General features: G+C 41.1%; 1 protein-coding gene across 1 annotated transcript in view; it reads right to left on the bottom strand.

The window, feature by feature from the left end:
* Positions 1–218: 218 nt before the first annotated feature.
* igsf11 (immunoglobulin superfamily member 11) overlaps positions 219–13623 on the bottom strand; it is a gene marked incomplete at its 5' end in the record, with an annotated part of 76517 nt that continues 63112 nt past the window's right edge. Inside the window, 5 exons of the mRNA XM_084558148.1 lie at positions 219–891; positions 2717–2864; positions 4526–4648; positions 7432–7587; positions 7881–8088. Coding sequence (XP_084414274.1) covers positions 336–891; positions 2717–2864; positions 4526–4648; positions 7432–7587; positions 7881–8088 — 1191 coding nt within the window. The 3' untranslated portion in view covers positions 219–335. The remainder of the gene's footprint in view (positions 892–2716; positions 2865–4525; positions 4649–7431; positions 7588–7880; positions 8089–13623) is intronic.

Raw genomic sequence — 13623 nt, 5'->3', positions numbered from 1 at the left:
TTTGTGAAATCATCCAATTGGTTGAAAAATTGTTCACATCGCTCCCACCAGGAAAATCCAGCTAATAAGGGGAGATTCCATGTATTCCATGTAGTGCTTTCCTACAAAATGGATGGCCCTGTCCTTCAAAGAATTGGCATTAATTGAACTCTGCATTGTAAAATCCCAGTTTGTTTTGAGATACAAAAGGTCGAGACATACAGAAAGACACAATTGTAAAGGGAAGCGAGCTGCTTCAGCCCATAATCAGTCTGTTTTTCATCAGTAGATTTCACTTTCAACATCACAACCGAGCACTCTTTAGTCTTGTTTCCAACTGTTAATCAAATCTGGTTTCAGACCAGCGAGCCTGCTCTGCTCTGGGCAGGCACCATGACTGGCACTGCCCCCATCCGCTCCAGCGTAGCCTGGCTCACGGCGTAGGAGTGTGTGTGCTGCCCATGTGTGGACGTCACCACCGGTTTGAGGCTCACAGAGCCGTTGCTGCGCACCATGTTGGGAGGGGATGGTGCAGAGTTTGTGGTGACCACCAGAGTCTTGGGTGGTGGGAGCGTGTGGCTGCCATTGGCAAATGATGTTGCTGTTGTTGTCGTTGGTGGCGCATGGCGGGACAGCGGTGTTGAGCCTGGGGCTGTGACTGCTGTACCGTGGCTGTGCGCTGCGTTCTGGGCTTGTCCGTGTCCATGTGCACCATGAGCAGCGGTGGAGAAGGTCTGGCGAGTGTCTCCGTTGTAGCGCGTGTAGGAGTTGGTGTCATAGTTGGGTTTGGGGTTGTGCCAGTAGCGGCTGTTGTATGTGTTGGTGGATGTCAGTGTGTCATTCTCTGATGATGAGGCGTCTGCATGGAAAGCTTTGACTGATGATGACCTCTTAGGAGGAAGGTCATCTTCTCTGTTGAGGAGACATTTGAAAGAGAACTTAGTCAGCTTAGATTGACATCTGTACCTTTAAATAGGGGTTAAACGGCTTACAATACACATTTTTAACTAGTTAATAGAAGTTTCACATGTCTTCAGGGCATGTTTTTCAAAGCTCCAGTTACCACACATATTTTTATTTCTATCACGTCTTTTTACCCCTGGTTATAGCCCTGTTCCAAATAGGCTGTTTCAGTGTCTGTAGCTTTAAGAGATGTGAAAGAGAAATAAAGGGATAGTCTTTTCTCATTTCTAGACACAGCGAGGCCTACACTGAAAACAGATTCATTACTTGTATGATTTACAAGTTACAAGTAGGGACAAATCTACTGAGCGTTAGCATGCATGTTCCCCTTGACCGTATCTAGTGTACTACCAATTCTCAGTCCCTGTTTCCGTATATGAACGAAAAGTGTATTCCAGACCTCATAAGATGACCAGAAGGTCCAATTATTGTGCTTTATTCTGAGCAGACATATATTGTTTAATGGCATTTAATGGTTAATAATCATGCAAAAAAAGTTTCCGTTTACTAACAGTTCTAAAACAAAATGTAAAATCACAGTAAAGAAATATAGTATTGGGTCTTCATTGATGATGTAGTGAAGATATTATGGTAAGTGTCACCAATCAGAAAGCCAGTTAGTTCATGTTGAAACATTTAGCACAGATCTGCATTAAAAATGAATGGCGCTTTTCTGTGCAGTCAAGTTTTGCTGAGAATGGAAATATTACTTATTTATTTATTTACACTCTAAGATCTTTCTGGAACCTATTAAGATCAGTAGTGGCTTGTCGTAACCACTGGGAACACTGTACAAATAATGCAGCAGCAACAGATTATTTTATCTTAATACAATCAAGATAAAAATAAGTGTATTCATTGTGATTTGTTGCTGGGGTTGAAGGAGGATTGTAGTTCAGCCCAAAACAAGGCAGATGTTATTCCAGTCAGTCAGAGTTTCAGATCCATGAAAAATGATTTATCTTCCAAATTATTCCTGGAATAATTCAGTGGCAAAATTGCAGCCCATGTAAACATCTGAAAAAATGTTTTTTTTAGGCTGTTTGAAAAGACAAATTAGCCTGTGATGATGAAAAAAAATTGCTGCCAGGAGATTAGATTAAGCTGAATGCTCCAAACTTTAAATCCAATTTGCTGGACTAGGTTATCTGACCTGAATCGTTTTGATGGCACTGCTGACGCACATAATACTCCACAATAGGAACCAGAAAGCCACTGCTATGTCTTTTGAGATGCAGCAGATATGCCACAAATGTCAACCAATCAAATTGTTGGAGAGAAACTATCTTTTAATCTAAAATAGAAACCCACATGAAACACTTGCAGGTCATGGATCATATACGTATCTTATGCAACACAGAGACAATGAAGAATCTTTCACCAATGTCAAATTAAAACAGAGAAGAAACTCATTTCAACTGGATCTATAGGAACTTATCAAAATGTATGAAAGTAAACCAACAAAGTACATTGTGAACTTAAAAAACAGCTCTTTTTAACGTTGGTCATACGCCCCCTTACACAAAGCTCATACTGTTCAGAACACATGTGATGTCCATCACATTAGTATCGTGGTTAAGCATTAAATAAGCATCCAGTTTCTGAATGCGTATTTATAGGCGAATAATTACAAATAGATGATCAACAACTACGTTTTTCACATTTTCACGCCCCTCACATGATGCTGTTTGCCCTTAACGTACGTGAGACTGCAGCAGCCACTGGTTGTAACCAAGAAAATCACAGTCATGGGAAAAATAAGTCAAAGGCAAACCTGATCTCATTGGGGATCTCCTCTTCGTCATATTTGTTCTTGTTCTTCCAATAGAAAAGTGACACCGCCACTAAGAGGGAGAAGATGACAATAGCCAGGACCCCTGTGGCGATGGTGCCTGCTATCAGACCTACACTCTGAGGTTGCGCTGCAAGGACAGAGAGGCAGGAACAGAAAGTTTGATGTGTCTTAAAGTTATTCTAAATTACCCTGGATTACTTTCAGTAAACAAGAGAGCTGGATCAGTTCATTAGAGGTCAGTTTACGGAAGTAAACCAAACCTTTCAGTTAATATGACTCTTAAAAGACCAATGTGTAGGATTTAGGGGGATCAACTAGTACAGATGAAATATAATATTCATCTATAACCTGTTTTCATGAACTTACAACAAGCCCTTGTTGCACCACCATGTTTCTACGGAAGGCCTGGATGAGGGATATCTGCAAACTCACTCCTAGATGCCACTCAATCCTACACACTAGTTCTTTAAAGTAGCCTACAATATCAATATATTGTGGCAAAAGCTGGCTTTAACAGCAGCTGTTTGAAAGGTGTCACTGTGTAGTAGACATGTGGGAGAAAGTGCTATGTCTCTAAGAGTCAGCAGTGTAGAAGTTAATTAAGCTTAATGTGTGTCATAAAGGTGTTGGAGGCGCAGGTTTTCCATGAGGGGTGGGCCAATATTTATAGCATGATCTAGATGAGCTGACAATCCTCCTACTTCAACAAATGACCTGCTGAGGTTGGCATCCTCAGTGTGTAAGGGATTTCACTTGCATTACAAAAGGAGCACCAAATACACTAAAATGAAAGTTTCTGTGTCAGGTGACAGCTTTTAGCATCTGCTTTATGTCAATTTAGTCTGACACTTCAGTGTTCCTAAGCATTCCATGTTAAGTATATCAAACAATGATGTTTAAAACAAAAGCTTTAGAGACTAATATATAATGTGAATATACCAATTTCCCCCAAAAATACTCAATAAGGAAGATCTGTTCAAAAAATCTGTCTGTAGCCCTCCACAATCAGTTTGGGCTATTTCTGCTGCTCCATTCTCTTTCTTACTGTCAATATAGTGTCATTCTCAACGTTAATGTCACTATTTTGTCAAGTGATCTATTTGCATGCTTTATTATTGTTATAGATCAGTCCCAAATTCAAGGCAGTTCTGTCAGTCTGTTTTTTTTAAGACATTCAGCCCACCTCCTCCCCATCTCCACCTGAGTGACTGAAGAGTCTCAACTGAAGTCTCCATCAGCCGACCTATTCCACCATAATCACCATCAAAATAAATTTTGCCCTTCACGTCCCGATGATTTCTCCTTCCCTTCCACAGGAAGGTAATAGAATAGTTTTCCTGAGCATTTACATCTCTCTGTAATTCCTATTTTTAAAAAATAAGAGACCTGCCTGACAGACTAGCTAGTATATTTCTGACATTGAGTATTGGCTTGTCACATGCTGTGATATGAAAAAAAGAAAAACAAAACACAGTTACAGTCCTTGTCAAACTTTTCAAACTGTCTGACTGTGTGACCTTCAAAAACCATACTGGTGTCACACATGCTGCTACGTGCCAGATGTTCTAGTCTTGTCATTTGTTTTGATTTATGGTTGGTTCGCTTGCTATTCTGCTCATGCCTGTATTTGACAATTGTCAGTCAAAGAGAAGACTGCTAACTTTATTCCTATCTGAGTCTGAGCGGGACGATGAGGCATGTATCCATATATGCACGCGCTTCCCTAAACAGACCAAGCCATGTGTCAGTATATAATAGTCACATTGATCCAGCTGTGCGTTTACTTACGTGCAACAACCTGCAGGTTGAGTAGACACGTGCTCTTGCCAATAGCGTTGCTGGCGGTACACTGGTAGAGTCCTGAGGTGCTGGTGCTGATGTTTCTCAGTGTGACAGTGCCCTGCATCTGGTCTGGAGGACAGACACACACACACACACACAGCCACATAGTAATTAAAGAGACTAAAACACACCAAACAAGGACCCATGACTTGATTAACACAAAATAATTCTACTTTATATCTGACATCATTTAAAACTTTATATCAGTGTTCTTTTTAAATATGTTAAAATGCAACTGTTATACAACGGTTAAAAGTTCAACAATGCCTTCAACTGAAATACCTCTACTAACTACCAACAGAGGGTGCTATATACCCCCTAGTACAAGGTGTACAGGTTTGCTGTGCAGTGAAACAGTAATGCTGCAGATCATTTTTCACAAATGATGAATGGCCTGGGAGATTAGAATCACAGAGCTGTACACTACTGGATGCATTTATATGGCCTTAGCATTTCCCCATATTTCAGTTGCAGTGAAAGCTAGACAGCCAGATCTTTGCCTGTTCTCTCTGCAGTGACATGACAGATGTCACAGCTGTCTGTGTGCAACTAAACACACACACAGTTACGAGTGACACTGGCGGTTCCATAATCCTGTTTCAGTTTGAATCAAATGCGAACAGCAGTGAAATAAATATTTAAAAACTATACAAAATATGCACATCAATAGTTTTTTTTGTGTTTTTTTATTCAGGAAAATGAGACAATATTTCATATCTCTAAGGGGCAAAAATAGAGCACATCTAGAATTACAAGTTAATTTCAAGGCCAAATTAGAGTCCATCTGTTCAGAAGTGTTTCTAGGTGTACTTCAGTGGCATCAGACTGAAAAAGGTTACAGAACCATCTCTAAAGAGGTTGGAATCCATAAATCCACAGTCAGAAAGACTATGAACGAATGGAGGAGATTTAAGACGACTGTTACCCTCCACAGGAGTGGTAGACCAACAAAGAACACTCCAGAAGCAAGACACATGATAGTCTGAGAGGTCACAAATGTCACATGGTAACTTCTAAGCAGCTAAAGGCCTTTCTCACATTGACTAATGTCAATGTTCATGAATCCACCATCAAGAGAACACTGAACAACACTGCTATCCAAAAAGAACATTTCTGCCCATCTGCAGAATCATGTGGACAAGCCAGAATACTATTGGGAAATGTTCTTTGGACAGATGAGAGCAAAGTGGAATTGTTTGGTTTAAATGAGAGTTGACTGAAAGACATTGCATTGCAGCATCTGAAACTCATCCTCTCATCCCGTGAAACATGGGGGAGTAACGTCATTGTTCGGGCCAGTTTTGCTGCATCTGGACCAGTACAGCTTGTCACCATTGTCATCATTGCTGTTATAATGCATTTCACATTATAACAGCAAAATCTAAAACAGTTCGCTGTCCATGAGCTGAAACTGGGTCATGCAGCAAGACAAAGAGCCCAAACACACAAGTCATTCCATAACATAATGGTTAAAGAAGAACAAAATGAATGTTTTGGAATGGCCAAGTGATTTTAAACCAAAAGAAATGTTGTGGAAAGACATGAAACAAACAGTTCATGTGAGAAAACCCACCACCATCTCAGAACTGAAACTGTTCTGGGCTAGGGAATGGGCTGAATCCTTCCAAGCTGCTGTAGACGACTGATCAGAAGGTACGGGAGATGTTTAGTTGCAGTTAGTGCTGCACAAAGGTGTCACACCAGACACTGAAAACAAGGGTTCACTGACTTTTGCATCTCATCAATATGTACAAATGATTCATTTTCTTGAATAAACAAATACAAGGGCATAATATTCCAATTGCATTTGTTTGATTGGGTTCTCTTTGTCTACTGTCAGGACTGTTGTTGTTGTTGCTGCTGATGTTTTAAGTCATTTTTATGCAGAAATGAACTGTATATGCAGTATATCATTTATACATTTAATTAGATGAACAAATGCTGTGAACTGTGCTGTAACTACAAGTAAAAGGGGGAATCAAACTTTAGACTGCATCCCGTGCATGCAGATCATACCAATGTAACCAGTAGGGCATTGCTGTTATATCTTGTGTTACTTAGCTTTATTTTGTGACAGGTTGTTTTGTTGTTGTTGTCATTTGCGTTTGGCCTTTTAGAGCAGTGCCACTCCAGCTTTGGTGAAATCCAATTTTGCTCTTTGAAGCTCTTTCAGATGTTAGCATTTCAAAGGGCCGATTGCCAAACATGCAAATTAGCTTCTCACAAATGCTGATAATTGACATGTAATCAACAAAACATGATCTGCCTTTGTAGCTGAATTTACAATTATGATTCACTTACTACACATTTACATTTCTTTCTTTGCAAGTACAAAGACCACTTGTCTCTATAGTCGCATAAGAAAAAATATTAGCTTTATCGCCATGGTAGCCTGAATTTGATGTGACATCTGCATAGGCTTTTACTGACCAGTAGTGTACAGAGAGAGAAAATGACTGGTGATGAAGATTATTACTCTTTGCAGTTGGCACAATTGGAAAAGAAAGGAGAGTCCACACTACACTAGTACTCCCTGATGCTGAAAACCAATTGTTGGTTGGTATTCAACATGAGGGAGGACGGAAAACCATAAAAACACCACTAAGGCAAAATCACATTGCTGACACACACACACACACACACACACAAAGTCATTCACAAATTCACTAGTTTGAATCACCATCCATCCATTATCACCCCTCAGCAGGATCAGTGGAGGGGAACCTTTGGGCCTGGCACATGACAGGTGACAGTGATGGCAGAGTAGGGATTCTGAGACACACTATGTGTGTGAGATTTACCAGCAAAGGTGGGGCAAAAGGGGACTCCGACGGCCAGCTTGTTTGTAATACCTTGCATGGCGTTGTGTGGCAGCTTGGGCAGCGCGTCGCGCTTCTCCCAGGAGTAGGACGGGGTTGGTATACCTTCCTCTGAACTGCAGATCAGCATGATGTCACTGCCTACATCCAGCGTGCCCTGGATTCGACATGCTGGCACCGAAGGGGGCACTGGCAGATGGAGAGAGTGGGTGGTGTTGCGTTAACCACTTTACAGAGCAAATCAAATGTTTTCCCAATTGCAGAGGAAATTAGATTAAAAAAAAATTAAAAAAGCAGTGCTTATATGTTGATTTGAGACTTTAGGGAACCCTAACATAGCATAATTACCATCTCTCATTCACCATTACCGACACTTAAGTTTTATTTTGAGCAATCAGGCAAATTCATGTGGCATCTACTACGGAAAAAGAAAAAAAAAAAGAATATAAGAAAATATTCTGGTATGATGTGCGACTAGTTACCCAACACTGTGAGCCCAATCACGCCGATGTTGCGTCCCCCTCTGTCTGGGAGGTTGTTGACCAGGCACTGGTAGGTCCCGGTGTCGGACAGCTGAGTGTTGTTGATGTAGATGGAGGCACTTGTGCTTGGCATGGTGGCCGCAAAGCCCACACGACCATTGAGGTGGTTGGCGAGGCTGAACACCTGGCCACCCTGGTAAATTATCACCTGGTTCAGGATAGCAATGGATAAGGGAATGGATGAGAGACAGAAACGGTGGGGGATTTAAAAAAGGACAGAGATATGAATGGGAGAAAAATGAATGAGAGTGAGAGACATTGGTGACAAAGCGGCAGGAAAAGAGGAAAGAGAAATAAAAAAACTCAGTCATTTTAGTTCATCAAAATACGTTTTTTTTTAACTCCTGCTGTCCAAGGAAATGTAGCAGACAATACACCAGACATCAGGGCCAGTGACGTTCAGATGCATGTTTCTTGGACATGTCCTTTAGTGCCCTGTTACACATCTCTCTCACTAGAGGGAGACCTATTTCTACCAAAAAGCTGAAAATAGAGAGTGGACAGAATATGTAATAGACTGAGCTGACTTCTCTTTCCCAAGAAGAAACAAACAAACAGACAGACAAACTAAAAAACCTTTTATTTGTAAGTGGTCCTTTCTATCTTGGGTAGATTCAGGGCGAAGGAGTACATACTAAAAGTATGCTTTCATGGTACTATGAAGCTCTACAGATAAAAGCATTCACTAAATCATATGCATAATTGAAAACATTTTAAGTTGGAAACATATAAACCACAATCTGATGAATCCATGGCTAGGAACACAGGAGGTCGTATGAACAAGGATCGAATCCAGCGAGAAATTAACACAAAACCCAGCCCCTTCTCATTACATCAGTGACCTTTGAGGATAATGTCAGTGACAACACAATTGAGCCAAGAAAATTCACACCTTCAGGTTGAGGTAATCTTCTGTCGGGTCCAAATTAAAGAGCAGTGAAGGATCAGCTTGTTTAAAAGCTTCCCTCCGGGCTTCAAACTTGGGTTGAACAGCTCGTTTGTGAGGCCAAGCCACATGCAAAACAGCCCTCACCCCTCAGCTGGGCTCACACAAAAGATGAAGGACACGCACGAATGCATGGTATGCGCACACAAGTCTTGCACTCATAGACACGGGTGCACCGCACACACACGTACGCGCAAAGCATGGAGGGGAATGAGAGGGGCTATTCACTGCTGAAAAGAGTCCTCATTGAACTGTTCAAAGACCCAGGCAGGGAAACAACCAGCACCAGTGTGTTCTTGTGCGGATGCGTGTATGTGTGTGTATGTGTGTGTATGCACGAGGGGGATAGTTTTGATGAAAGTGCACGAGTGTACATGTGGCTGTGTCCTCCGCCCCTGCTTAACGATTGTAAATTGCGTGGCTGCAATTTCCTGAGTGCAGCACGCTCGCTTTGTCCTCTTATGTGCAGATGAATAGGCAGCTCCTCAGCTGTGATGAGAGTCTGCAACTGCATCTCTTCTGCGGGTGTGTTTCAGCTTGGAGTTGTGTGTCTGCAAGTTGTGTGTGTGAACGTTCTGACACAGTAACTGCTCCTGAGTCTAATAACTGCACGGCCTTTTAGATTTTTTTTTTTTTTTTTTTTTTTTTACAGGTTTCTGTCCGTCTCCCTCCCTAGCAGACGACACCGGTGCATGACCTGGCATTACACTCCTGATGACCTGACAAAATAATCTGCATGCTCGGTGAAAGTGATCCAATCAATCGGTCACACAGGCAACATTCCGATGTGTGTCTCCATGAATGAGCTGAGGATTAAAGCAGGCACTAACCTGTGTTGTGTCTGAGAGCCATCTCTGCAATTGTGTTTATTTGAGTTCCTGTGGGTATTTGGCAAAATCAGCATGGAGGAATAAATCAAGACTTTAACACGTTTTTATTAATTATATTCATGTGCACAAGTGTATCGCCTCCAGACTTCTAGACTTCAGATTTCTAGACTTCTGTGCCTGTGCTGCGCTCATCCATCTATGTCTTCTGTACGAGTACGTATAAATCACCTCATCCCCTCGCGTGACCTGGTTGGATTTGTGGCTATGCGCGGACAGAAAAGAGGTCATGGCTGGCACTCAGATGGCGGACGGCCCTAAGAACTCTAGCTGGACTAGCTGGACGCCCCGCTGTTGGCGCAACCTCTGTTACGCGCGTTCTCTCCTAAAACCCTACACACAGATACAGTACAAGAATCCGCACACGTTGTACAATACCCCGAATCCTCTCTTGAACCACTATCCACGCTCACAACTGGATGCTCTCAGTAAACCTTCACGTATTCTCTGTCACTGTACCAGTTTCGTGATCATATCCTACTTCTGACTGACCCCATAAGGACTCCCTTGGCCCAGACAGGAGGGATACTGCCATTGCCGCAATAAAGCCTGAATAAATCTCTAAACCCCTCCAGCTCCCTTCAATTTACTGACTGTAAGCTGCCACTGTTATCTCTTTCTATCCTCTGAGACATGTTCCGAACAATATGGGACCGGATCCATTTCACTAATATGTCTCTTCATACTGCTGGGTTTACCTTATTTATCCCATGAACTACATGCTCCAGCACATGCACATATAACTGACAGCCATCTTCCAAAAGGGTTCACTACAATGCTCAGTCAGTTGTTGTGCTTATAGTTTTTTCTTTCTGTGCTGCATTCAAGGACGCTGCAAACTCTCACTTTTGTATATGTCAGTACATTTACAGGGACGTCCAGGGACACTCCATTGTGCTCCTGATACAGTAAAAAACTACAGAAGCAAACCAATAAAATACATTTTGTATGAATGCACGAGGAATAAGAAACTTCAGGAAATTTCAATTTCTTGTGATGGCTGAGGATTAAATAGGGGCTATAGCTATAGGTGGTAAAAATATTTAGAGAAAAATAGAAGGAAGTTGTAACAAGAAACCACAGAGAGGGTAATCAAACCATAATGCACTGATGGAGACGATCGAGCCCAGTTCTTAAGGAGGTAATACAGTCTGGTTAAAGCTAATCAGAATGTGTATTGCTGTGCTAAAGAAACCTAAAAGAAGTGATGCAATGATGCAAATGCAATGTGTGATCTCTGAGTTCTTTGAGGAGGGATAATTCCTGTATGAGGCTTAGCATCTAAGCCCTATACAGCCTTCAAAATTCAAATCATACAATAGTAACCACACAGTAAACACATTTGACCTTAAACGTCTTAAGTTTAGATAGTGCACTGTCGCCAAGGGTGTGAGTGATCTGGATTTAGAGCAATCAGGATGAAAAAGAGATCTGAGCTCTTCAACAGAAGGTCCAGTCCTTACAAAACGAAGGATTTTCTTTGCTGAACGGCTCTTAAGGAAGACACTTGAAACCTTGAAACCCTACTCGTGGAAATGACAATGTGCTGCCGCTGACTCTGCATAACAATGTTCCTGGAGGTAGGAAACCAAATAAAAAAAGAGTTCCTCTGTACTGATCAATAGAACATATCAGATTATTGTATATGAGAGAGCGTGTTGAAGTGGAGTCTATGAGTCTTGGGATGCATAGTATAACGTCCTCTCATTCTTTCCACAGGGAGGGGTTGCAGACGGACAAACCGCACTTTCGCCTGAAGTGGGCCCTTGTTCGTTTTCTTTGACGTCTCCAGCAAAACAAGGAGATATTATGAGGGCAAATGAATGCAACATCTATGTGAGCCACCCTTTGGGTTCAGATATGGATCAACGTGATGTTCTAAAATACTATGACAGATGCTTTCAATTACAGATTAACATCATTTCTCTATGACCCCAGTTTCACCGAAGGTTCATTTAAATGAAACAGTACTGTTTTTTACCAATTAAAAATGAATAAATAAATAAATCATTCCCTTGACAGGAATCTATTAAAACAGCTGTTCCAGATTCAACATTAATTTAGAAAACAACACAACAAAAAGTTTTCATCAGTTCTGGGACGATAAAACTACTTTTATCTCTTCAACTACCACAGAAAATAAGTTATGTATCCAAACTGAATGGTTAATTCAAACAAGGCTGATAATATAGTATACTGCCAAGCTCTACAGAGTGTGCTGGGTAGAAACTATTGACATATAACTACCTCCATGATTGCTACTACAAAATCGTTTGGGGTATTAGGTTCTCAGATGGTGGGAGCGTAAAGTGAGTCTGGAGCTTTTATTAGAGCACAAATAACACCAATATCCAGCAAACAGTTTAAAGAGGATAAACAACGGCTCGGAAAGATAAAACCATTGTCTAGTTGTGTGTGTTTATCTGGATTATCTCACACCTAGTGGCCCAGAGGAAGGAGGTCACATCTCTTGATCACAACAACAGCCTGATGGGCGGATTACATCCACACAGAAAACAGCGAGCGAACGTGGACACACACCCAAACACACAGGTACGCTCCTCTGAGCTATATGCCAACATGTTGTAATCTGAAGCTCAGCTTGTCACTTCAGCTGAAGTTCAGACAACTGGAGATTCAAGGTTGAGTGTTATACTTGGAGCACTGCTTTTTATATTGATCTTCTTTACTGCAGTAGTGGCAGCTTCATAAAAATCACTTTATAAAAATGCCCTTTTATAAAGCATGACCCTTTATAGCTCCATTTTATTACAAACTGTTTAGAAGGCGCTGTAACCAGGATTATTACATAGTCATTATTACATCATTCATTCATGTCCACTGTATTCTTAGTGCTTGCTATGGGGGATTCGGGTTCTGGGTTTTATAAAGCGTCAAAGACGGTTGTGATTGTTATTGGTGGAATATGAATAAGCCCAAATTGAACAGAACAAGTTTCCCATGTATGAATAGCCTTCCTGGCAACATTTAAATTGGAATTATGCTTGGAAAACTCCAAGTACAACTCCAGGTGCTTAACAGGACAAGTCAGACATTTTGGGAAGATTTCTTGTTCATGTAGATGATAAGATGACATGCAGCCTCATTTGTATGCTGAATATGAAACCACAACCGGCAGGCAGATGGGCAACTCATTTAATAAAACTGAAACGGTTAAAATAAAGCCGAACAAACTGGATGGTGTGACACACCTCCCACTGTGTTCTGTGCTGGACGACTACTGGCTGACACGAGCAGTCGTCAACTAATACACCTCACCTGGCAATGAAAGCTGGCCCTGATGTCGCTGTCTTCCACAACATATTGTTGGTGTTAGGTCCATTTGTTTTGTTTGTTTGTTTTTTGCATTGATGACTTTTGTGGTAATACGCTGGCCAGTTTGTGATAGATCCCTCTCATCAAGCCATTTCATTAAGATAATTTAAAATAAGTTAATCAGTATCGGATGATAGTGTCAGTATCGGACTACTTTTAATCATCCCAAGACCAACTACTGTTGACATGAGCATTATCATCTTTTGATCCATTTGTAAAGCAAAGAATAAAAGCAGAGCTACTGCTACTGCTTCATTAAACTTTGAATAACTCAAGAGCAGCAGAAACAAACTGTAAATGCAACACTACAACAACCAATTTTAATTTGATACTGAAGGAGTTAACCAACAGCCACCAATTAACATTAATTTTTTGGGGTCATGTATTCACTCTAGGTGTTTTGGTTGTTTTTTTTCAAACATTTTTCAGAAAAATATTGTCCTCCAGTTAATTGTAACTTGGTTGGTCTGTCTTTCTAATTATGTAGCATTAAGTGGATTTCCAAACTTTTTAA

Source organism: Chelon labrosus (genome assembly GCF_963514085.1).
Source record: "Chelon labrosus genome assembly, chromosome: 13".
In the NCBI taxonomy this organism is placed as follows: domain Eukaryota; kingdom Metazoa; phylum Chordata; class Actinopteri; order Mugiliformes; family Mugilidae; genus Chelon; species Chelon labrosus.
This window is presented reverse-complemented; position numbering and strand designations above follow the sequence as displayed.